This window comes from Puma concolor, chromosome D4 (genome assembly GCF_028749965.1).
Source record: "Puma concolor isolate L17-30 chromosome D4, mPumCon1.1.hap2, whole genome shotgun sequence".
NCBI lineage: Eukaryota > Metazoa > Chordata > Mammalia > Carnivora > Felidae > Puma > Puma concolor.
Window position 1 is genome coordinate 56,039,619 of NC_141679.1, and position 24,998 is coordinate 56,064,616.

The window sequence follows — 24,998 nt, forward strand, 5'->3', positions numbered from 1 at the left end:
TTCCACAGGCCTTAAGGTGATCTCTCTCCAAATCCCAGCTCTGCCACTCAGCCATCATGGGGCCCCGAGCAAGCTGCTTACCTTTGTGAGCTTTCTCTCAGCAGGAACAATGAGAGTACCCATTTGCCTCATTGGGAGGCTGGCAGGGTCAAAATTCAAAGTGAGACCATGAAAGAGGTTCAGTCCAAAGGACCATAAAGTTATATGACCATCAACAACCATGGGGCTACTGTAGGTTCTCTGCATTTTTCCTGAAAAGCAAGGTCACCCTGATGGCCATGTCCCAGGCAGCCTGCTCTGGTCAGCAAGGAGGAGGCAGCTTTGGGGAGATGTCTTGGGGAAGGGCTGTGCAGGTTGGCTCCCAAGAGTCATGACCTGGCCTGACTGGGGAAGAAGGCTTCACTGCCAAGAGGAACAGACCTCACCAGAGAACCAGGATCAAGGAAGGGATGCTGAGGGTGCATGTTAAGTAAGTGGGCAAGAGTCACAGGGAGCAGCTTCTAGCGCCAAACCCCGAATGAACACTGGACCATGCATGGAGATATGTGGTCAGGGAGGCAGAGGGAGGCAGACCTGAGGGGCCTGGGGTCTAGAGGCTGCAGGCCAGGGAGGGCATGCACACGTGGAATCAGCCCTCACTCCTCACTAGAAAGCACTGAGTGGCCCAGGAACAGCAGGGAAGGAGAAGTCAGCTCTATTACAAGGCTTCACAGAGCTAATGGTGGGGGGTGGGAGGCACTCACATGGTGATTAGAAAAGAGCCACTAGGGGAAGGACGGAAGGAAAAGCACACAGGGTGGGAGGGTGGGCAGCCTAAGCAAAGGCACAAGGAGGGGAACACAGAATATGTCTCAGTGAAGATGGAGAGCTCAGTGTGGCCGTGACATCGTGTGTAAATAAAGGAGGGCTGAGGAGAAAATGGCTGTAAATAGGTCATGTCTGGACTGCAGAAGGTCTCAGAAGCTAAGTTCAGGGCTTCAGACCCTTTAGACCTTTGGCTGTGGGCAGTGGGGACATACTGAAGGGCTTAGAGAGTGACCTGGTCAGAACTACAAAGATCTTGGGCAGCCAAGCGAGATCAGAAGCCCCAGAGGATACATGAACAGAATTGGAGAGACCAGGCCTGGACACTGACTGACTCAGGGCAAAGGGCTGCCATAGTTATGACATGGTTATTACACCCCTGCCTGACTGACTAGGCCTGCATTCCTCACCTGTTTGGTAAGTTTTATGCTGATTAATCTCACAAACATCCTCTGTTTCTTACGTACGGCTATTACTACCAGGTGGCAACCTGCCTTCCTTTCACCTTGGGTAGTTTTACAGTTTCCTTTTCTGATTAAAGTGTGAGGGAGTGCAGTGCTCCTGCTATGACATCTTGCTATCCACCTCTGCACCAAGGTCTCAGTGTTAGGCCCTGGGTGGGACATCTGCGCCACAGAGCAGCACCCTGTGCTCCAAGACAGCAGGACGTGCCAGAACCCTAATGGAAGGCTGGAAGGCTGGCGGGCCAGGGTAGGAGGAGAGGTGGAGACCTGCAGATGAACCGCAATCTCAACTGGTAAAGCCTTTGCTGCTCCCTCTCCACCACACTTACTGTGAGATGCAGGTTGTTGTGGTAATTAGAGGGGCCTAAACCAAAAGGGAGTGGTTAATAGCTTAATATAGACAAGGATAGGAGCCACAAAGCCCATGAAAGCTCACCCCTATGTGCAGAGCTTGAGACACAACCCTACTCAGAAGAAGCTGTTAGGCTTGACATGGTCCCTAAGTGCCCTCAGATTGTTTTGTCATTATCCAGTATCCTCTGACCCTATCAAGGACACAAATGGGAGGGTCTTGAGGCTGGTACTGAGTAGAGGTGAAGCAGGAGGCAGGGAGAGCAGTAAAGAGTTCATTGCTCTAATGCTGGGCAAGGAAATAGGCAGGAAGAAAGGAGGGATGAGTGGCAAGAAGGAACATAAATCATGGCAGTAATAGTTAGTGCTTACTGAGGGTTCATCTGTCGGGTGCCTTACAGTCCCCTGTGTAAATACTAAAACCTTCCCCTCCCACCAATAAGGAAATGGAGGTCTGAAGAATTCAAGCCTCCATCACTGAGCTGGGAGGTGGCAGAGCTGGAATTCAGGCAGTCCAAGCCTGAAGCTTGCTCCCAGCCCTTATACCCAGCTTTGAGAAAGGCTTTGAGGAAGGGACCAAATGGTCTAGAGGACAGAGTTCGTACTGATGCAGTGAGAGGGTACTAAGTGACAGGGACTAAAGTCTGAGCTGCACCCTACTATTACTTCTATGACTTCCTACCAGTCACTTCCCCTCTCTGAGCCTCAGTTTCCTCATGTGTGCAATAGAATAGACATTTTCATACTACCTGGCCTCAGGGGTCCAGGCAGATCCCAGCAAAGAATGAAGGGAAGTTAAGGGTAGAGATGGGGACATGGTCTGCACTTCAAGTAGAATAGTGCCATAGTGATATGCTGTTGATGGGGGGATTGCATAGCAATTTAATGGGGCAGTAGGTTCTGTTCTCAAAAACTTGTTTGAGAAGCCTCAGAATAGATGTCTCAGAGGTGCCTCCTACTTTAAGCAGTCTCTCTAATCTTAAATGGGGTGGGCAGTGAATGAAGAGTCAAAATGACAGCAAGGTGTCTGAGGCAGGGAGATGACAGGAGGCTTGAATGCCATCAATTTACACAAAGGTCAAAGCCAGATGCTACCAACTCCCTTTCTTCCTCTTCTCTATGTAACAACAAAACAGAGAAGAGAGGAAGTTCCTAATTTGTAGGTGGGGCATGCTCCAAATGTTTCTTCTTCTGCCTCTTTTCAAGGATTAGGTTTCCTATCACTAGTTTATTGTGTGCTCTTTATTGAGGTCATACAGATGATATTCTTTATGGGAAAAGTAGAGCAAACTTGTTTTCTTCATGATTTGGTTATCTGGAAGTCAGATCATTATTTTCCCAAAGAAACAATCAGGGTAGAGTTGGAGCAGAATAAATAAGATTAGCTGGTAGAGAGGGAGATAGGGGTGGGGGTGGGGGGAGTGGAGATTTTCCTAAGGTGGAAAGTTAATCCTTAGAAAAGGAAAAGACATGGTGGGGGGGGGCGCAGGCGGGGCAGGGGTGGAGATGATGATACTGACAAGACTAGAGGGGAAAAAAGATGTAAATATGTTTGGAAAGCTAAAAATAAAATGTCCAATGCTAAGTTGCAGGTGGGAAGAGATGGAGGTGGGGGGTGGTTTCCCAGTATCCTAGGGAAGTAAAGAGGTGGAGGGGGGAGGCATCTGTTTAGGCCTGCTTTCCCCAAAGTGTAAGTCATAGAACATTAATTGCTTGAGATGGCTCTTGGAAAAGCGACCTCCAGTCACTCAAGCTCAGGAATCACTGTGTGCCGAGTAGCTCTGGAGGCTGTAACGTATGCTAGTACACTAAAGGCTCTGTAGGAATAAAGCCTGCTTCCCGGTTGTTCAATCCAGCATTTTTCAAATGTGTTTGGCCTCAGAGCTCCATTTCAGAAAGCACACTTGGGAAGAAGCCCTGTCTGATGTGCTGTCCAGTGCTAGCCAGCACGGCAGTGCCACGCTGTCCAAGCTGGCTTGTGTGCTTGGTCTGCCGGCTTGGACTGGGGCAGGCAGGAGCATGTAACTGGTATAAAACATTCAGAAACTTGCTGTTTGAAACCTGGAAATTATCTGTATAAATTAGTCAGAGGAATTTAAGTTCATGGCTAAATTTCACTGGTCCAATATTTGTTTTGACTTTATAATTGAATGGGGAAGTCTCACATTCACTTAAAATGTGACACATCTCTACATCAGCATCCTTCTCTCCAGCTTTCCTTGACCTCAGTCACCTAAATTCAAAGACTCAGCATCACCACCAACTCTTTCACCCAAGTATATATTTTAATCTAATTTATATGCTATCTAGACCACAGTTGTCTAGTTCAGGCAGGTTTGTGGGAGGCCATTAGATGTTTTGCATAATAAGATCTGACAACACTGTATCTACAGCATATCACTTGTCTACTGGTATAAATAACTGTCAAAGAGAGGAAGGAGATATAGTGGCGTGGCTTGTTTTTAGTAATTCCTACTGGCTCCTGGTGATGGCGGCTTCCTCTTCTAGGCACTCACTGTCATTGTTTTAATAATGCTCCTGAATCTCACCATGATCAACAAGTGTTTACTGGCATCAGCCAAATAAATGTTCCTTGGTGAAACGGCTTTTCTTAAACAAATAACTTGTCAGATTGAAGTGGCTTGGATTTTGCAGAGCATATACCTATTTTCTCTTACATTCTCAAATATTCTTCTAAGATGACCCACAACTGTCTGGTGGTCTTGCCTGCAGATTTTCTCAGGGCCCAAGTCTGTGCCTCATTTGGCCAAGGGACTCAAAGTGCCTTGAGGGGTTTGCCTGCTGCCTACTCCCCCACCTTGAGCTTCAGTTCCCTTGTAACAGGGCTGTTCTGCTCTTCCCTGCCTGACAGACTCAGCTTCTGCACCTGGCCCTATCACCTCTGCCGCATTCCTACGGTCAACTTGATCAATATGCAAAGCTCCTTTCTGCATTGAGGTCCCTGGTCACTGGCTCCAGCTGAGATGCCCAGGTGTCCCTCCAGTCTCTAGAACCTAGTTTATATCCTGGTTCTTCCAGGTCACTGCTCTCCCCTTCCTCTGAGCTTCCAAAGCATTTGGCAGCTGCCATCCAATCACATACTATTTGGGATTGTTAATAAATTGTTCCTGGAAGGGTCTCACTTGCCACAGTGGGGATGGAAGCTTCAGGACAGATAGAGCTGGGACCTTCCTTCTTTAATGACTCTCTGCAAACTATGTCATTGTCATGACAGTGCTCAGAAATGATTGATGGACACACTGCTATTTCCAGCTTCCCTCTGGTCCAAGGAAGGCATACACTGTCCCTCTAAGGGAAGCTGTCAACTGCCACCAATTTTACTACCTCAAGCAGATCCACAATTTATCTTGATATGAAATGGAGAATAGGCCTTTCAGAAATGGGTATACTGTGTCTCTTCAGATGAATTTCAATAAACCTTGGTGTGTAGATAGGGTAAATGTGTTATTCCACATAGCAGGTTATAGTCTATAAAGATATGAATTTAGTATTTAAACACACAACACCCAAGTTACACTCGTAGAAAAATAATAATGCTTCTCAGACTGGAAATGAGCGAAGTTATTTTTAAAAAACCAATTTTAGATCAATCTGATTCTCCAGGTCATGGTGATGAAGGCTGACATGTCTTCAGCATTGGTTTCCTAAGCACGGCTAAGCTCAACACACACAAATCAGACATGCAGTGAGAAGCTCTTTTCTCAGACCCAGCCCAGTGCACATGACACTGGGTGGCCTATGAATCGGACTTTCCCAGCCATTTTGCTGGGGGCTGGCTTTCAGGTGATCTAAGGATGCTATCTCCAGCAGGGGTCCCAGAAAATAGTTAGACTTTATAATCTCAAAGTTGCTAAACTTCTGACATTTAAATGGGTGTTTTGTGTTTTTGTTTGTTTGTTTTTTCCCTAAAGGAAAACACACAGCTACTCAAAGACAGGAAATAATCAGTGCTTTACTTTGGGGGAGTTAGGATTGTCATTTTTCTCTCAATTTTGCTGGAAGACTACCCCAGCAATTACCCTTGCCTAAAGAGCTGACAGCAACAGGCAAGTTGTATGGTATTTAGCTTATCTGCATTAAGGAGGGTGATGGTGGTGAGGTTATAAAATGCCATGTCTAGTATCTCTTCTTTCTCTTAGCCCTTATTACTCACACATTTGCGCACATCTATGTATGTACACACATGCACGTAAACACATACACACACTCCCTCCCTCACCCCGTCTCCCCAAACCTCACCTGGTTGATAACATAGATGCCGTAGTCTAACTGCTGACGCTGTAGGATTGGGTGCAAGTAATACAGCCAGTACTTGAGGTGTTCCTGCCGGTTACGGAATGGAATAATGATGGCCACCTTGTGGGGAGAAATGCAGTTCTTGGGGGTATAGCGGCCGCCCACCTTCACCTCTGGGTTCTGTTTCTCCACAAGCTTCAGGTCCACAGGCATATTAAATTCAATCACCATGGGGCCAACTAGAGAGGTGGAAGGAAGGAGAAGTTAGCAAGCTATAGGGTTCCCCCAGGCCACAGCCTCAGAAGACATCTCCTGAGAGGCAGTGTGGCTGTGGAAAAGACACTCCTGTCCAGTGCTAGCGTGATCCACCATCCCAAGAAACCCCTTAGTACCAGGCAAAGCCAGACAGCTGGTCAGCCTATGAAGCACTCATCTGCCCAGGACCCACTCCCCTGAGATTCTATGTTTCTCCACTGTAAATGTTTCGAAATGGAGCGACTGCTGCTTAGACTTCCTGAAACGTTGTAAGGATCAGAGAACATGGATGAGAAAGCACTTTCTCAGAAATCCTAAGGTTGAGACCTAATCTTGCCACACCCCAGCTATGTGACCTTGGACAAATGACTTCCATCAACTCTCTAAACCTAGCCCAGTGGGAGAAAGGGGAGTGTGTGTGTGTGTGTGTGTGTGTGTGTGTGTGTGTGTGTCGGGGAGGGTGGTGTTGTGGAAATCAGCCTCAAATCAGAAGGCAGGAAGGAGGAGCACAAGTAACCCATGTCTCAGGAAGACACCTGATGCACAGATAAAAAACAAAAAAACAAACCTCTGGGGCACCTGGGTGGCTCAGTCGGTTAAGCGTCCAACTCTTGGTTTTGGCTCAGGTCATGATCTCGCGGTTTATGAGTTCAAGCCCCGCATCGGGCTCTGTGCTGATGGTGTGGAGCCTGCTTGGGACTCTGTCTCCTTCTCCCTCTGCCCCTCCCCTGCTCTCTCTCTCTCTCTCTCTCTCTCACTCTCTCTCAAAATAAATAAACTTTAAAAACAACAACCACAAAAAAAACTCCAGAGGTAGGGACTCGAGGAACTGAGACCCCAGAGCAGACTAAGGGGAAGAGAGGAGAAACAGCTGAAAAGCACATCAAAGAAGAATGCTTGGTAAACACAGGAGATGGAGTAACAAAGGGAATAAAGAACAGAGGAAAAGTCTGAGAGGACTCCCAGGTTTCCAGCCTGGAAGCACACAGCTCCAGGTGAGAAAAACAAGTTCATAAGAGCTTAGAAGAAAAAAAAAAAAATCGATGAGATGTGGATGGTAGACTCTGAAACAGTGGTAGGTGAGTAGAGGGAGAGACAAACAAAGGTCAAGATCCAGATATGGAAGTCCTCGTTTCCTAAGGTGGAGCCAGGAGAGGGCTCCACTCCCCAGCTGGGGACCGTCCTTCATGTGGCCTGGATGGTGAGGGCAGGGAAAAGATGACAGGCCCAGGGGTACAGAGGGAACTGGGGACAGAGTCAGCACTCAAACCTAGGGCCCCAGTATTCCCAGCAGGCCAGATTCTCTCAAAGCAGGTTCCAGGAAATACTAATTCCAGTAAGATGCTCAGTGGAAGAACATGTCCCCTGGTCAAGTGAGTCTGGGAACCTTGCATACCGAAACTTGCTTCTGGAAAGTATGAGACTCACCAAAGGTTCTGAGAAGTTGTACCATCAAGAATCCCCCTCCACTTTATTTAACCCACCATTTCCCAACCTTATTTGGCCATAGAACCATCCTACCAGGGAACACATTTTGAGAACTGTTACTCTAGTGTAACCAGCTTCACCTGTGAAGCCAACTAGCCACAAGAAAAAAGGAAACTGCGGAACAGCAGTGAGAATGCGGACCACAAACCGGGAGCAAGTTCACCTGAAATATGCTGGTGGGACCCACCCAAGGCCCAGGGCGAGGCCTTGGGTGCCCTATTTGTTTATCAATAATGTGGCACTCCAAGCACCCCTTATCCCCAGAGGTCACTCACCCTGCTGAAATGAGCCCCAGAAAAGATGTGCCTCTTGCTCCTCCTGTTTGTCAGGAGGTGCAAACTCCCCATCTCCTCTTCCCCAGCATCCCCTGGTACTTCTCACCCTTCCCTCCTTCCAGTGCTGACTCAGTTCCATCATCAAGGGACCCATTCCCGTTCACTTATTTTCTTCTTTTCTTAAAAAAGTTTTATTCATTTATTTTGAAAGAGAGAGAGAGAGAGCACAAGAAGGGGAGGGGCAAGGAGAGAAGGAGGAACAGGGAGAAAGAGGGAGAAAGAGGGAGAAAGAGGGAGAAAGAGGGAGAAAGAGGGAGAAAGAGGGAGAAAGGGGGAGAAAGAGGGAGAAAGGGGGAGGAAGAGTGAGAGAGAGAATCCCAAGCAGGCTCCAGCATGGGGCTCGAACCCACAAACCATGAGATCATGACCTGAGTCGAAGTCAGACGCATAACTGACTGAGCCACCCAGGCGGCCCTTGTTTATTTTCTTCTGAGACACAGATCTTATCATATCACTTTGCTGCTACAAAAACCCTGATGGCTCCTGTGTGGTCTTTGATGGAGTAAGGCCAGATTTCTTACTGTGGCACCAAAGCCCTTCAGTCTCAGCTCTGCCTCCCTTCCCATTCCAATAAACCATGCTTAATTCCACACTTAATCTGTGCCAGAAATGTCCTTCCTTCTTTCCTCTAACAATAGACTTTTGCATTGAGACAGACCAGAATCTTAAAATTAAAGTCCCAATCTGGCTTCATCCTTTTGCTCTCATTACCAGAGCTCAGACAGCAGAACCCTGGGAGGCCCTGCTGCACAGTGCACATGTGAAAAACATGAAAAGAAGATGCATCATTGGGCTCTTCTCACTTCAGAGGGCCCCACAACATCTGCAACCCTCCAGCTCCACCCTACCTTTGGTTCTGAAGATGCTGCTAAACATAACTCTGTTTTCGGGAACCCAAGAGGCATCTGGACTGTCACCCTACCAACTTGCTCACACCTTCTGAAACCGACCCAGAAGACAGGAATTCACACTTGGTCTGCCCAGCTTCCCTAGAGCAGACACCTGCAGGTCAGAGAACATCTTGGTTTTGCCAATTTGGGGATTGTAAAACAGTGGTCCTGAGGGAGATTCCCGGACAGGAGAAAAGGCTGCCTGGGCCCCAGCTCAGCTCCCCCAGTGACTTGCTGGATGATCTTCAGGCAAGTACCACCCACTCTCAGGATACCTCTTTCCCATTTGCAGACTGAGGGGCTGGAACACAAGCTGCGCCAAAAGAACTCTTCCCCGACCCCACCACCACCATCACCAATGACAAAATCTGCTTTTGCTCCAGGGTTTCCTCAGCAACTGACACCACTATCCACCCAATTCTGGGAGCTGATAACCTAGGTGGTCCATCTTCTATTCCCCCCCAGCACACTCACCCACTCACACACAGGAGGTGTCAACGGTGTGTGACAATCCACGGGAGCCAACTCAAGTGCCAGACCAGAGTCTTCTGAGGTGTTTAATGCCAACTTTTCCTATGGTATGTGTCAAAGCCACCTCCAATTTGTTTTAGTCAGTACCTTCTGGGCATCTACTGTGTGCCAGAATGTGCGCCAGGTTGAGGGGCAGGGGGAGGTGACAGCAATAGGCAAGATGGCTCCTGACTTGAAGGAGCTCCCTGCTGAGGGTATGAGAACCTAAGTGAAAACTACCCTGGTTCACAGCTGTCTCAGGGACTTGCTCCTCCAGTGGCTTCACGCAGAGCTTTACTGCTGAACAGCCTCTTCTCACTCTCCTGCTCCTGTCACTGCGGACAACCCGCATCATGTCTGAAGTGCATCCAGAGCACCCTGGTCCCCGATCCTGCTACCCTGGGATATCCTTTCCCCATTTGCTTTCTCTGAAGGCTCTACAGCTCTGAGAGCCCTGTGGCTCATGCCTTAGATTGGTCAGCCCTCAGCCCTCAGCAGCGGCTGCAGACCTGGAGCCAAATGCCTCCTGGGTCCAGTGGCAGTCAGGAGGCCTCCCTGAGTGGCCCGCACACCCCCTTACCATGCTGCAGGGGCGGTCCTCCATGGCACACCGGGCCCTGTCCCAGTGAGAAAATGCAGACAGCTCTGACTCCAGGAAGGCAGTGACTGGCTCTGCCTCGAACTACAATAAACTGCTATCAGACCTCAGAGTCACTGCCGGGGGCCTCAGAGAGGGGTGAGGGGAGGAAGCAGAGGGCTGAGGGCTTCATGACAGTCCGCAGGCTGAGCCAAGGCTCCCTTGCTGTGAGGCGCATGGCGTGTGCTACCACAGGCCCTAGGCCCTGCTGGGCTGGCTTGTGTGTTTTCTTGGCTCTGGGAGCTGGAAGCAGGGTTACGTAAGCAGCTGAGCAGATGTGAGCCTGTCCTTGGCTCCCCCGGCTAAAGCCCCGCCACGTGGGCCTCTCGGCTGGGAGTCCAGGTCATGGCCTTGCGTGTAAGGCGCTCAATAACTTCAATGTGTGAGCTCAACTCAGACAAATTCCACCGCTCCCTTGCCCGGCATGGCAAACCCAAACACACACATGCCCCTCCACTGAAGCCCTGCTAATCTCGAGCCAACCCGGCACGGACTCCCCGCCTCACTCTCATGCTGGCTGAGCCATTAGTTCATTCCTCTTGCCTCAGCAAAAACAGGCTGGAACATCTAGTCACCCCTTCCCAACCGGCTGGCCAGTGGCTCAAGATACAATCCTTGGCCCGATGCTGAGTGGTGAGAATGTTTCACTAGCCAGTGACAAAATGGTAAAAGTGAACACAATGTACGTTGTTCTTCATCAAGCTAAATGTAACCAATGTACTGGAAGTGTCCCTTTCTCAATAAGCATGTGTCTTCCAAAATAAAGATTTCAGGGACTCCTGGGTGGCTCAGTTAAGTGTCTGACTCTTGATTTCAGCTCAGGTCAGTGTCTCACAGTTCATGAGTCCGAGCTCCACGTTGGTCTCCACACTGACAATGCAGAGCCTGCTTGGGATTCTCTCTCACTCTCACTCTCTCTGCCCCTCCCACACGCTCTCAGTCACTCACTCTCTCTCTCAAAATAATAAATTAAAAAGCTTAAAAAAAAATGTATTGGCATCCAAAGTCAAGCACTTCTTACTCTTTAAATGGTGAAACGTCCTTTTATGAGATGATCATGATAGATTTTGAGACTGAATTGGGTTTGTTTTTTTAACGTGATGTTTAAAAAAAAAAAAAAATCCATACTTGGCAGCCAAGGGTCAGGCCCCTAAGTTTCTCTTGGAACTTTTCCAGATAATAAAATTCAAACATTTGGGAACTGTGAGACTAGGCAGTGCCCAGAGCTGTAGTTCTCCAGTCGGGATACCGGCAGTCTTCCTTGTCCAGACCTCAGCCCCGACAGTGTGGCATGGTGCCTCTCCAACTCAACTACAGTGCTTTTCACAGGCTCATGTGGGTAGGCCATTTTCCTCTGTCCCAATCTAATCTGAAGGCCAAATATGTGCTGGGAGCCAGGTCTTGACACATTCCCAAGGCCTGGGGTGACAGCTGTCTGCAATGGTCCCACAAACTCACGGTGCTCCTTGTGGCCCCTCGCACTAGACATGAGAAGCACCACCTACTGCACAGGGCTAGGCTGGTGCCAGGCAAGAGTGGCAGGGCTGGGTTAAGAACAGTGCTTTGCCGGGGCGCCTGGATGGCGCAGTCGGTTAAGCGTCCGACTTCAGCCAGGTCACGATCTCGCGGTCCGTGAGTTCGAGCCCCACGTCGGGCTCTGGGCTGATGGCTCGGAGCCTGGAGCCTGTTTCCGATTCTGTGTCTCCCTCTCTCTCTGCCCCTCCCCCGTTCATGCTCTGTCTCTCTCTGTCCCAAAAATAAATAAACGTTGAAAAAAAAAAAAAAAATTAAAAAAAAAAAAAAAAAAGAACAGTGCTTTGCCCTTGGAGGGGAGGGAGACCAGCAAACAATGGTGACGTGACAGTGGCAACAACAGCTGAAACGGCACAAACTCTGGTGCTGGGGAAGAAGAGTCAAGGAAAGCCTTGCAGAGAAGCAGCTCCTATCAGGGAGGACGGATCACACAAGAGTTGTGTCCACTTGGCAGCCATGGACACAGAGTAGGCCAGCAAATCTTACCTGAGTGTGCAGCACACAGCTATTCTCCCCACTTCCCTGCTACTGATGCAAGCAACCAAGAGGATTTTGATACACTTCAAGGAAACCTGATGTAAGAGCATGGGACAGACAGCTACCAGAAGGGACACCTCAAGTCTCATGTTAACCATTGCTGGTTAAATTTTAAAATCGAGCTCACAAAGGCTTCAAAGGTACTGGAAATAGGGGCACCTGGGTGGCTCAGTCGGTTAAGTACCTGACTTGGGCTCAGGTCATGATCATGCAGTTTGTAAGTTCGTGCCCCTCATGGGGCTCTGTACTGACAGCTCAGAGACTGGAACCTGCTTCAGATTCTGTGTTCTCCCTCTCTCTGCCCCTCCCCCACTCATGCTTCTGTGTCTCTTTCTCTCCCCAAAATAAACAAACATTGAAAAAAATTTTTAAAAGTACTGGAAATAATTTATTTCTCAAACTAGATGTTCATGACATTTTTCTCTATACCTTTGGGTATATCTTTAAAATTAAACAATAAAGGGGTACCTGGGTGGCTCAGTTAAGCATTCAACTTTGTCTCAGGTCATGATTTCACGGTTCGTGAGTTCAAGCCCTGCGTTGGGCTTTGTGCAGACAGCTCAGAGCCTGGAACCTGCTTCAGATTCTGTGTCTCCCTCTCTCTCTGCCCCTCCCCTGCTCACACTCTCTCTCTCTCTCTCTCAAAAATAAACATTAAAAATATTTTTTTAATCAAACAATAAATATTTTAAAACATAACCCAAGGACAAGAAGTGTGACCCCTTTTTTCATCCCTTTCCCAATAAGCAAAGGTTTTCCAAAATAAAGATTTTAGGGGCACCTGGGCGGTTCGGTCAGTTGAGCATGTGGCTTTTGATTTCAGCTCAAGTCATGATCCCAGGGTCGCGGGATCAAACCGTGCCAGGCTCCGCATTGAGCGTGGAGCCTGCTTAAGATTCTCTTTTCCTCTGCCCCTCCCCAGCTCGCACTTTCTCTCTCTAAAATAAAAATCAATAAATAACCAAAATGAAGATTTCAAAACATACAAGTCAGTGACCAGAAAACAGGAATAATCTAGTCCTAATGCTGACTTGATAGGTCTCCGGCACACCATACACTCAATACAATGTCAACACCCACTGTTCTTTCTGCCAACTCACCATCCAAGCCACTATTAGACTCCAGGGACGGAAATGCTTTTTCAGCAGGAAGCAGAACACATTTGTGGTCTCAGAACCCTGCATTTGGGGGCACAGAGAAAAACAACACATTTGCTCAAAAAATGAAGAAGCCTACCAGAGGAGGTCTGCAAAGCAGAGCCCAGGTGGCCAAGAGGAAACTGGACTAATTGAGAACAGTGGCATCAGTTACCCCTCTATCTCTGTAGAAGTGGCCCTGCCACATGGCTGAACAACCACACTTTGTAGATCTTCCAAAAATATGATCTGAAAGTGACCTGGCCATCAACGAACCATCTACGAACCATCCACATTAGTGAAACTGGCCTTTCTTACACCCTGCCCTCTCCCCCATTAAATTCCCACCCAATCTTCAAACAAAGGCCAAGTACTCTCTTTTTGTCAGTTTATTTTGAAAGGTTTGTTGTTGTTGTTGTTGTTTTAGTAATCTCTACATCCAACGTGGGGCTCACAGCCCTGAGATCAAGAATTGCATCCTCTTCTGACTGAGCCAGCCAGGCACCTCAAGGCCAAGTACTCTTATTTGCTACTGCACTGGCTTTCTTTTCTTTTCTTTTCTTTTCTTTTCTTTTCTTTTCTTTTCTTTTCTTTTCATGTTATTTATTTTGAGAGAGAGACAGAGAGTATAAGTGGAGAAGGGACAAAGAGGGAGAGACAGAATCCGAAGCAGGCTCCAGGCTCTGAGCTGTCGGCACAGAGCCCAACATGGGGCTTGAACCTATGAACTGGGAGATCATAACCTGAGTTGAAGTCAGACACCTAACCGACTGAGCCATCCAGGCACCCCTGCACCAGCTTTCAAAATGCTGGTGAGATTTCTTTCTATCGAAGAGGTTCAAACTGTGGAGTGCAAGAGGAATCATTTGGGAAAGCATATAAAACTACAGATTCTTGTCTCCTACCCCCCAGAGTTCCTGATTTGGTAAGTCTGGGACTGAGGCCCGGGATTCTGCATTTTTTTTAATGTTTTTTTATTTATTCTTAAGAGAGAGACAGAGCATGAGCAAGGGAAGGGCACAGTGAGAGAGGGACACAGAATCTGAAGCAGACTCCAGGCTCTGAACTGTCAGCACAGAGCCCCGACATGGGGCTCAAACTCACGAGCTGTGAGATCATGACCTGAGCCGAAGTCGGACACTCAACTGACTGAGCCACCCAGTCACCCCTCGGGATTCTGCATTTTAACAAGCACTTTATCTAGATAACTTTAGCACACAGGTTCTTGGACTGTATTTTGAGAAATGGTGGTTTACAGGTTCATTCATTGACCAGCACCCTCCTCTCACCCCCATAAAGCTCTTTAAGAGTGAGTACCAAGAAAAACAATCTATACTCAGGAGCTACTGTGTATATCTGCTGTCTGACAATATTTATCATATGACAGAACATGTTTCACTTTTGGTTTTTGCAATGGAACAGATATAATAACTATGTCGAGCCCTAAGGTATAAATATCTACATTTTAACTCTTCTCCAGTCTTTAACTTTCTAAGTCACATTTTCTCTTTCTCTGATTTTAATTTATTTATATCTGTCCTTTTTATGGTATGTGTCCTTCTAAGCTACATCAAAAACCTTTGTGGGGGTGCCTGGGTGGCTCAGTTGGTTAAGCATCTGACTTTGGCTCAGGTCATGATCTCATGGTGTGAGTTTGAGCCCAGCATGGGGCTCTGATTTGACGGTGTGGAGACTGCTCTGGATTCTCTCTCTGCCCCTCCCCCTTCGTGCATATGCACACACACTCTCTCATTCTCAGAATAAACAAACTTAAAAAAAAAAAAAAACCTTTGTGAAAGAAGTAAAGTAACAATCCTTCAAAGTTCAAACCAAATGTCATCTCTTCTTCAAAGCTTTCCCTGAACCCTTGGACCGATCAGTCCCTGCTCTAGATGCCCACAATACCCTTTCCAAATCAACATTACAACCTTTACATGCCCTTTGGCATGAGGGCACCAGTCTGTCTACAGGCTCCCTCCATTAGACCCTCCTTTCCTTGAGGGCAAGGGTTGTGTCCCATTCCTTTCTGTATTTGGGACAGCTTCTGATAGAGTAAAATCACAAATGTCTGCTGACACACACAGTACTTGCTCAACTATGAATTTAAGCAGAGAACTAACAGAGCAGGAACCATCTTGCTTTTGGTGTTTGAGAATCTAGATTGTTGTCCTAATGACACATCTACGACCAAGGCACCAAGGCCAAAAACACTCTCCTTCCTAAGCTCTAAATATGCCTTTTGTGTCCAGATATAGCACCTGATTCATGATCTATAGGCAGAGCCCCTACCCACCCTTTTAAAATGAGTTTCCTCCAGGTTCTTGGCCTATAATTTGAGATTCTCTGGCAGTGGACAAGCCTAACCTAATGTAAACGTGGCATTTCCTCATCTAAACCTCACACCGCCACATCAAATAGGCTCTTCACCAAATAACATTTGTTCCTTGAGAGAATAACCCCAAAATTCAGTCTGACGTGGGTCTTGAGATCACCAGAAAAGCCTTGAGTAGTCACTCAATCCAGGATTCTATCACCAAGAGTACCAAGGCCTAAACCTACGGAACAAAGCCAAAGTCAGATTCTATCACCTTGAAGCGTCAAGGATCTACCTCAAACCAGAACTTGAAAGAGTCGTGGCAGACCAGGGGTGGAGGAACATTAAGAATTATGTTTCCAGGATTCAACCTGTATTACAAAGCTGTAATCATCAAGACAGTATGGTACTGGCACAAGAACAGACACTCAGGTCAATGGAACACAACAGAGAACCCAGAAATGGACCCACAAACATATGGCCAACTAATCTTTGACAAAGCAGGAAAGAATATCCAATGGAAAAAGAACAGTCTCTTCAGCAAGTGGTGCTGGGAAAACTGGACAGCGACATGCAGAACAATGAACCTGGACCACTTTCTTACATCACACACGAAAATAAACTCAAAATGGATGAAAGACCTAAATGTAAGACACGAATTCATCAAAATCCTCGAGGAAAAAGCAGGCAAAAACCTCTTTGACCCTGGCCGCAGCAACTTCTTACTCAGTACATCTCCAGAGGCAAGGGAAACAAAAGCAAACAAAAATGGACTATTGGGATCTCATCAAAATAAAAAGCTTCTGCACAGCGAAGGAAACAATCAGCAAAACTAAAAGGCAACCAACAGAACGGGAGAAGATATTTGCAAACGACATATCAGATAAACGGTTAGTATCCAAAATCTATCAAGAACTTCTCAAACTCAACACCCAAAAAACAAATACTCCAGTGAAGAAATGGGCAAAAGACATGAATAGACACTTCTCCAAAGAAGACTGGCCAACCGATACATGAAAGTACGCTCCACATCACTCATCATCCGGGAAATACAAATCAAAACCACAATGAGTTACCACCTCACACCTGTCAGAATGGCTAACATTAACAACTCAGGCAACAACAGATGGTGGTGAGGATGCAGAGAAAGAGGATCTCTTTTGCACTGCTGGTGGGAATACAAACTGGTGTAGCCACTCTGGAAAACAGTATGGAGGTTCCTCAAAAAATTAAAAATAGAACTACCCTATGACCCAGCAATTGCACTACTAGGTATTTATCCAAGGGACACAGGTATGCTGTTTCAAATGGGCACACGCACCCCGATATTTATAGCAACACTATCAACAATAGCCAAAGTACAGAAAAAGAGCCCAAATGTCCATTGATGGATGAATGGATAAAGAAGATGTGGTGTGTATGTATATATATATATATATATATATATATATATATATATAGGTGTGTATGTGTATATATATATATATATATATATATATATATATATATATACACACACACACACATACACACACACACACACATACACATAATGGAGTATTACTCGGCAATCAAAAAGAATGAAATCTTGCCATTTGCAACTACGTGGATGGAATTGGAGGGTATTATGCTAAGTGAAATTAGTCAGAGAAAGACAAATATCATATGACTTCACTCATATGAGGACTTTAATATACAAAACAGATGAACACAAAGGAAGGGAAGCAAAAATAATATAAAAACAGGGAGAGGAACAAAAACATAAGAGGCTCTTAAATATGGAGAACGAACAGAGCGTTACTGAAGGGGCTGTGGGGGGGGGGGATGGGCTAAATGGGTAAGAGGCATTAAGGAATCTACTCCTGAAATCACTGTTGCACTATATGCTAACTAACTTATATGTAAATTTAAAAAAATAATAAATTAGGGGCGCCTGGATGGCTCAGTCGGTTAAGCAGCTGACTTCAGCTCAGGTCATGATCTGGTGGTTTGTGGGTGGAGCCCCACGTTGGGCTCCGGGCTGACAGCTTGGAGTCTGGAGCCTGTTTCGGATTCTGTGTCTCCCTCTCTCTGCCCCTCCCCTGTTCATGCTCTATGTCTCTGCATCTCAAAAATAAATAAATGTTAAAAAAGAAGTAAAAAACATTAAAAAATTAAATTAAATAAAAATTTTAAAAAATTAAAAAAAAAAAAGAATTATGTTTCAGGGATGCCTGACTGGCTTAGGTGGTAGAGGATGTGACTCTTGATGTCAGAGTCCTGAGTTCAACCCCTGCATAGAGCTTTAAAAAATTAAATAAAATAAAAAAGAGGGAAAGAAAGGCAGGAAAAAAAATTTTTTTAAGGAATTATGTTTCTGCTCCAGGGCTGCACATGAAGGAAAATGAAGGGCAGAGGGATTGACATACTGTCTCAAGGACACTCTTTGATTAGCAAAAAATAAAAAATAAAAAATAAAAGGCCATCCTTAAGAGAATGCCAAAAATTCCAAAGACCTGAGTTAAAAAGGTAAATGTTCATAAAAGTCTAATCTAAAGAGACAAAAAGTAGTTGCCTATGGCCAGGGGTGACAAAGGAGATTAAATGTAAATGGGCTGGAGGGGTCTTATTGGGTGATGAAAATTTCTAAAACTAGATTATGATGATGGATGCATAGCACTGTCAAGTTACTAAAACTTACTTAATTACACCCTTAAAACAGGTGGATTTTATGTTTGATATGTAAATGATACCTCAATTAAGTTGTTTAAAAAAAAAAAAGTCACCATCACTTACAGCGTCTGTAAAACTTTAAAACCACCTGACAGTGACCAGAAAAGTCAGGGGTCTATCCAGGATTTTATCTAGCATCAAGGCAAGGCTTGTCCTTTACCAAGCAATAATAAAAGTGCTTTTTATCATTAAAAAAAAAAAAAAGTCATCATTATCTTCCACTCATTAATCCTTTAGGGTTCTGATGTTCATGGATGTGTCTACACAGCGGACAGCATACACGTCACTCTACTCTCTCTACACTGTGCCCACTGAGCTTGTCTCGGAATCCTTCTTAATCTAGGGTTCCAGGGAGCCACTAACTGATCCAAGTGGCCTAAAAGTAAATCTTATTTGACTTGACTGCTCTAAACTCTTCTCAAACACATTTCTCTACCATATGTGGTCATGGCTTTGGAACTGAGGGAGTCAGGAGAAGCAAGTTCAGAGCACTGGGAAACCTCAAGGAGGCCCCCGAAATGGGAGTGATAGCACACTTCTGTCCCGGGATGACCCGAAGAGAAAGTTGCCACCCTTAGTGAAACCACAGAGATGCAAGGTCCTGAGGTCAAGAAACTGTGCTGGGGACCACAGGCTTTTAAAGCCCCATAAACAGGCTTCTCAGTGTTGTCCTCGAGGGAAAACCGTCCCAGAAGGAATTTCTGTTTTGTTTGGTCCTGGCCCAAAGGCAGAGTTCCTCCTCACTCAGCTCTTCTCCCTCTGGCTTCCCTCTCTCCCTCCCTCCCTCCCTCTGGTGGAAATTGTGGAAATTCTGGAAAGTGCTCCTGCCCACAGTTACCACTACCAGGAAAGGCTGGGAAGTCAATTTGCCTGGAAATTCTGTTAGCCCCAGGAAGATCTTGGGGGATCTCTCTCATCTTAGAACTAGAACACTTCTGCAAGAGAAGATAGGAGCTTCTCAGAAAGGATTCGAATAATTTAAGGCCTGGTGTTTTATTTTAAGACCTTCCCCTCCAGACTGAGGCCGTCTTCCTGTGTCCTCTGGGTACTCTGCTCTGAGCCCCGAGCCAGTCACCAGTCACCAGCAGGTAGCCCAGAGCCTGCCACTTGAGGACTCCAGGCCTGGGATGACAGGAGCCACATTTGCCTGCATTCCCTAGGATTACCCTCCCCCTCCTCAGGCTGCTGGGGGAGAACACTTTGCACCTTCCTAGGCGATTTGTTAGAAATGATACAGAAATGTGACACACAGTTAATTGTACAGGAACCAAACTCAGTTTCCAAGACAGAAGCAGCATGGTAGGAAGAGGCTCAAATCCCTGCTTTCCCTTCAAAAGGCCACAGACAGGTTTCATAACCTCTGAACGTTGCCGGTGATAGCACAGTGCCTAATACAGAGCAGACCTACAGCATATACATGCTGAATAAATATATGACTAATACATCCAAGCCTCACACTCTAAGAGGTAAAGTCACTCTTAATACAACTCAGTAAGAGGCTCAGGAGTCATAAAGATAGACTGTTTGCTGAAGTGAATCGGCTGCGTTCAGCTATACTAGCACACTTAAAATGTGGAGGAACAAAGAGTAGTAAAGTGGTTATAGAAAAAAAATTGATGCTGAGAGACCACACAAAAAGGAAACAATCTATATTCAAAAAAAAGATAGCACGGGCAAAGTTAACAGAGGACAGATTCAGATCCAGAATCTGCAATGTCTGGGACCAGCAATGGATTAATATCCAGGATGCATAACGAACTCCTGCATATCATCAAAATAAAAAATGTTGGGGCACCTGGGTGGCTCAGTCGGTTAAGCATCCGACTTTGCCTCAGGTCATAATCTCACAGTCTATGGGTTCGGGCCCCTCATCAGGCTCTGTGCTGACAGCCCAGAGCCTGGAGCCTGCTTCAGATTCTGTGTCTTCCTTTCTCTCTGCCCCTCCCCTGCTCGCACGCTGTCTCTCTTGCCTTCAAAAATAAATAAACATTTAAAAAAAAAAAAAAAAAAGGAAAAGAAAGAAAAATGTTCAGAGTCCCACTGGGAGGGGAAAAAAAAGCACAGACAAATGATTATCACGAATAAGCAATTTACCAAAGAAGAAACCCAATGGCCATCAAGCATATGAAGAAATGCCCATACTCATTTGTCATCAGAGAAAAGCGAGTTAAAACAACAACTATCCCAGCATTATCAATTCATTCAGCAAAAATTAGGAAGCTGGTTAGTTAATGCCAAGTATTTGTTGGAAGTACAGAGACATTTAAGTTCCGCAGGTGGAAACATAAATGATGGGTAGCCATTCTGGAGTGGTATCTGGCACTGCCACATCAATACAAATATACACCGACAGGCCCATCAAGGACACATAGAAGGCTGTTCCTTCCAGATGTATTTGTGAAGACAGTGTTGGAGGCAGTGTGGGAGCCTATCATTAAGGGAGAGAGAAAATTGGGATGAACATCGTGGACACTAGACGTACACGTAGCAACACGGATGGACCTGAAAAACTTACAGCCCAGTTCTTGGTTTCTAAATGCCATTCTCTACTAGGCATTGTTGGAACTAGGGCTTGTTGGAAAAGTAGCTGATTCCACGGCTGAGTCAGGGAATGAACAACAGCACCCCGGATCATCTTGCTGTGCCTAAAAGAAAGTGCTTAAAGAATGATGGGATATGTCAAAAAGACATAGGAACCAGCCTAAAGGGGATCTCACTGACCAAATCTGGGACAATCTGAGCATCAAAATAAATAATGATAGTAAAGGATCATGAGCTATTGAGTAAAGAATCCATAAGTCTGCACCAATATATGCATTAATAGGGGAGAAGGGAAAGCTCTTCCTTACATGTGGTGTGCAAACTGGCAAACTGGTGCAGCCACTCTGGAAAACAGTATGGAGATTCCTCAGAAAGTTACAAATAGAACTACCTTACGATCCAGCAATGGCACTACTAGGTATTTACCCAAAGGATACAAAAATTTGGGTTGAAGGGCACATGTACCCTGATGTTTATGGCAGCATTATCTATAATAACCAAATTATGGAAATAGCATAAGTGTTCACCGACTGATGAATGGATAAAGATGTGGGGTGTGTGTGTGTGTGTGTGTGTGTGTATAAATATATATATGTACATATATGGAATATTATTCAGCCATAAAAAAGAATGAAATCTTGCCAGTTGCAACAACATGGATGGAGTTAGAGAGTATCAGACTAATTGAAATAAATCAGTCATGAAAAGACAAATATATGATTTCACTGATGTAGAGTTTAAGAAACAAAACAAACCAGTTAAGGGGGGGAAAAAGAGAAAGAGGCAAACCAAGAAAGACTTAACTATAGAGAACAAACTGAGGTCACCAGAGGGGAGGTGGGTGGGGGGACGGTGAAATAGGTGATGGCGATTAAGGCGTGCATTCGTTGTGATGAGCACTGGGTGTTGTATGGAAGTGGTGAATCACTATGCTGTACACCTGAAACAAATATTATACTGCATGTTAAATGGAATTTAAATAAACTTTAAGTTTATTTATTTTAACAGAGAGATAGAGTGAGCAGAGGAGGTGTAAAGAGAGAAGAAGAGAGAGAATCCCAAGCAGGCTCTGTACACTCAGTGCAGAGCCCGATGTGGGGCTGGAACTCACAAACCGCGAGATCACAACCTGAGCCGAAACCAAGATTCGGACGCTTAACCAACTGAGCCACTCAGGTGGCCCTAAATAAAAACTTAAAAAAAAATAAAATAAAAATACAGGTACATATACTGTATGATACATATTTATAACATTCTGATACAACACTAGTAATGGAGAACAGATCAGTGGCTGCCAGGTGTTAAAGGTGGGAGGAGAATGTGATTACAAGGGGAATTTGGGGTGATAAAACTGTTCTGAATCCTCATCATGGTGGTGGCTACATAAATGTGCACTGTGTTACAATTCATAGAACTGTATACCCAAAAAAGGCCAATTTTACTACATGTTAATCTAAAAAATTCAATACATAAATATGTTCATATAAAAAGCAGCAGCTCCAATTTGGCAAGAGAAAAACAGATACACATGAAACACATTAAAGTGTTTGCTCAAGTGGGGAGGGGGGTGGTTGGGAAATGGAAGTGGAATGAGAATGAAACAGAACAAAGAAAATAAAGCAGTAGAGTCTGTGATGATAATGGGCCATGAAATAAAGTTTGATGGCTGGATGGAAAGAAAGGAAGAAGAAAGTACAAAAAGAAACAAATGGGGGAGTGGTGGAGACGGAGCTGGATGTGTCCTTCCAGAACTGTACGGGGAGAAGAAAGGCCTGACCACTAGACCGGACCCCAGTCCCTGAAAAAGGTCTGCAATTCCGTGGGGATGGATTCATGAGCCATGACAGCAGACACCATCCAACATTAGGGTACAACTCACTTCCCTGCTCTGACTTCTGACTTACCAGCTGCCTGATTTGATTACACTATGGCTTCCCTTGTAGTATTGCCAGCAGCCAGAGAATTCTAAGCCACCTGACAACAGTTCTAATCTTCCCAATAAAGCAGCAATTTAGTATTCCAGCATGAAAATAAGTCTCCTGGGAGTTTTTATTAGTGAGTCAGCAGCCCCTCTCATCAGTTCTGGAGCCCTAACTCAAATTTCTAGAACATCCCCAATGCTGATTACAAATACATCCTCTCTCCATCTAGAGCCAGACCTTGAACCATGGCGAGCCTGCTGCCCTGTGGGCCAGTCAGCCAGTCATGCATTCCTGGCAGTACCTTTCTGGTATCAGGATCACTTTAAATGCAGTCAGCTCCAATTTCCTCCTCTGAGGAATGGGGATAATAATGTGCTCTTTTCAGATGGTAAATGAGATAACACATACACAGTTGACTCTTGAACACCAGTTTGAACTGCACAGGTCCACTTATACACAGGTTTTTTTACAGTAACATACTGTAAATGTATTTTCTCTTCCTTATGACCTTCTTAACAATATGATCTTTTTCACTAGCTTACTTTATGGTAAAAAATACACAGTATAATATATAGAACATACAAAACATGTTAATCAATTGTTTACGTTATCGCTAAGGCTTAGGGTCAACAGTAGACTATTAAGAGTTAAGTTTTTGAAGAGTGAGAAGTTATATGTGGATTTTCTACAGCACGGGGGGTAAGGCCCCCTAACCTCCATGTTGTTCAAAGGACACCTGTATATATTCATCACAATGTTTAGCACTTAGCTCTTTACAGATATTCAGTAAATATTAACTTTACCTTCTCCCCTGAATCTCAGCAACTTCAGAGCCTACAGGTTATTACAGCCCTACAATCACAAGTGGCTAAAATTTTGCATTTCTGTTCTGATGTACCAGCATCAGTGATAGATTTGGAAGAAGAGGTTAAGACTTCAAAGGGCCTTCTGGGGATGATATAAGGTTTTGAGGGTTTAACAGTGATTCTGTTCATCTTTTACTGTCAGAGACAAGAACTAAAATGCTCAAGAACCAGCTTAGAAGAGAATGCAGAATAAAATTATAATCTTGGGATGAAGACCTTCTTGAGTACAAAAACAACCTGAAGCCATAAAGGAAACAACAGATTTAAATACACAAAAATTTGAAAGACACCAGAGATAAAGTTAAAAGAGAGACCATGTGGCACAAGAACAGACACTCAGATCAATGGAACACAATAGAGAACCCAGAAATGGACCCACAAACATATGGCCAACTAATCTTTGACAAAGCAGGAAAGAATATCCAATGGGAAAAAAAAAAAAAACAAAACAGTCTCTTCAGCAAGTGGTGCTGGGAAAACTGGACGCCGACATGCAGAAAAATGAACCTGGACCACTTTCTTACATCACACACAAAAATAAACTCAAAATGGATGAAAGACCTAAATGTAAGACACGAATTCATCAAAATCCTCGAGGAAAATGCAGGCAAAAACCTCTTTGACCCTGGCCGCAGCAACTTCTTACTCAGCACATCTCCAGAGGCAAGGGAAACAAAAGCAAACAAAAATGGACTATTGGGATCTCATCAAAATAAAAAGCTTCTGCACAGCGAAGGAAACAATCAGCAAAACTAAAAGGCAACCAACAGAACGGGAGAAGATATTTGCAAACGACATATCAGATAAACGGTTAGTATCCAAAATCTATCAAGAACTTCTCAAACTCAACACCCAAAAAACAAATACTCCAGTGAAGAAATGGGCAAAAGACATGAATAGACACTTCTCCAAAGAAGACATCCAGATGGCCAACCAACACATGAAAGTATGCTCCACATCACTCATCATCCGGGAAGTACAAATCAAAACCACAATGAGTTACCACCTCACACCTGTCAGAATGGCTAACATTAACAACTCAGGCAACAACAGATGGTGGCGAGGATGCAGAGAAAGAGGATCTCTTTTGCACTGCTGGTGGGAATACAAACTGGTGTAGCCACTCTGGAAAACTGTATGGAGGTTCCTCAAAAAATTAAAAATAGAACTACCCTATGACCCAGCAATTGCACTACTAGGTATTTATCCAAGGGACACAGGTATGCTGTTTCAAATGGGCACATGCACCCCGATGTTTACAGCAGCACTATCAACAATAGCCAAAGTACAGAAAAAGAGCCCAAATGTCCATTGATGGATGAATGGATAAAGAAGATGTGGTATATACATACACAATGGAGTATTATTCGGCAATCAAAAAGAATGAAATCTTGCCATTTGCAACTACATGGATGGATCTAGAGGGTATTGTGCTAAGCGAAATTA

At 45.1% G+C, this 24,998-nt stretch overlaps 1 protein-coding gene and 1 long non-coding RNA gene across 3 annotated transcripts in view; one reads left to right on the forward strand and one right to left on the reverse strand.

Annotated features, from left to right (window-relative positions):
* B4GALT1 (beta-1,4-galactosyltransferase 1) overlaps positions 1 to 24,998 on the reverse strand; it is a 55,369-nt gene that overhangs the window by 17,087 nt on the left and 13,284 nt on the right. For both annotated transcript variants that reach the window (XM_025914089.2, XM_025914084.2), the window contains exon 2: positions 5,880 to 6,115. In XM_025914089.2, coding sequence (XP_025769874.1) covers positions 5,880 to 6,115 — 236 coding nt within the window. The remainder of the gene's footprint in view (positions 1 to 5,879; positions 6,116 to 24,998) is intronic.
* Positions 6,997 to 10,782, forward strand: LOC147574887 (uncharacterized). Its single transcript, XR_015242794.1, has 2 exons — positions 6,997 to 7,126; positions 8,669 to 10,782. It is a non-coding gene; the product is annotated as an uncharacterized LOC147574887 (long non-coding RNA).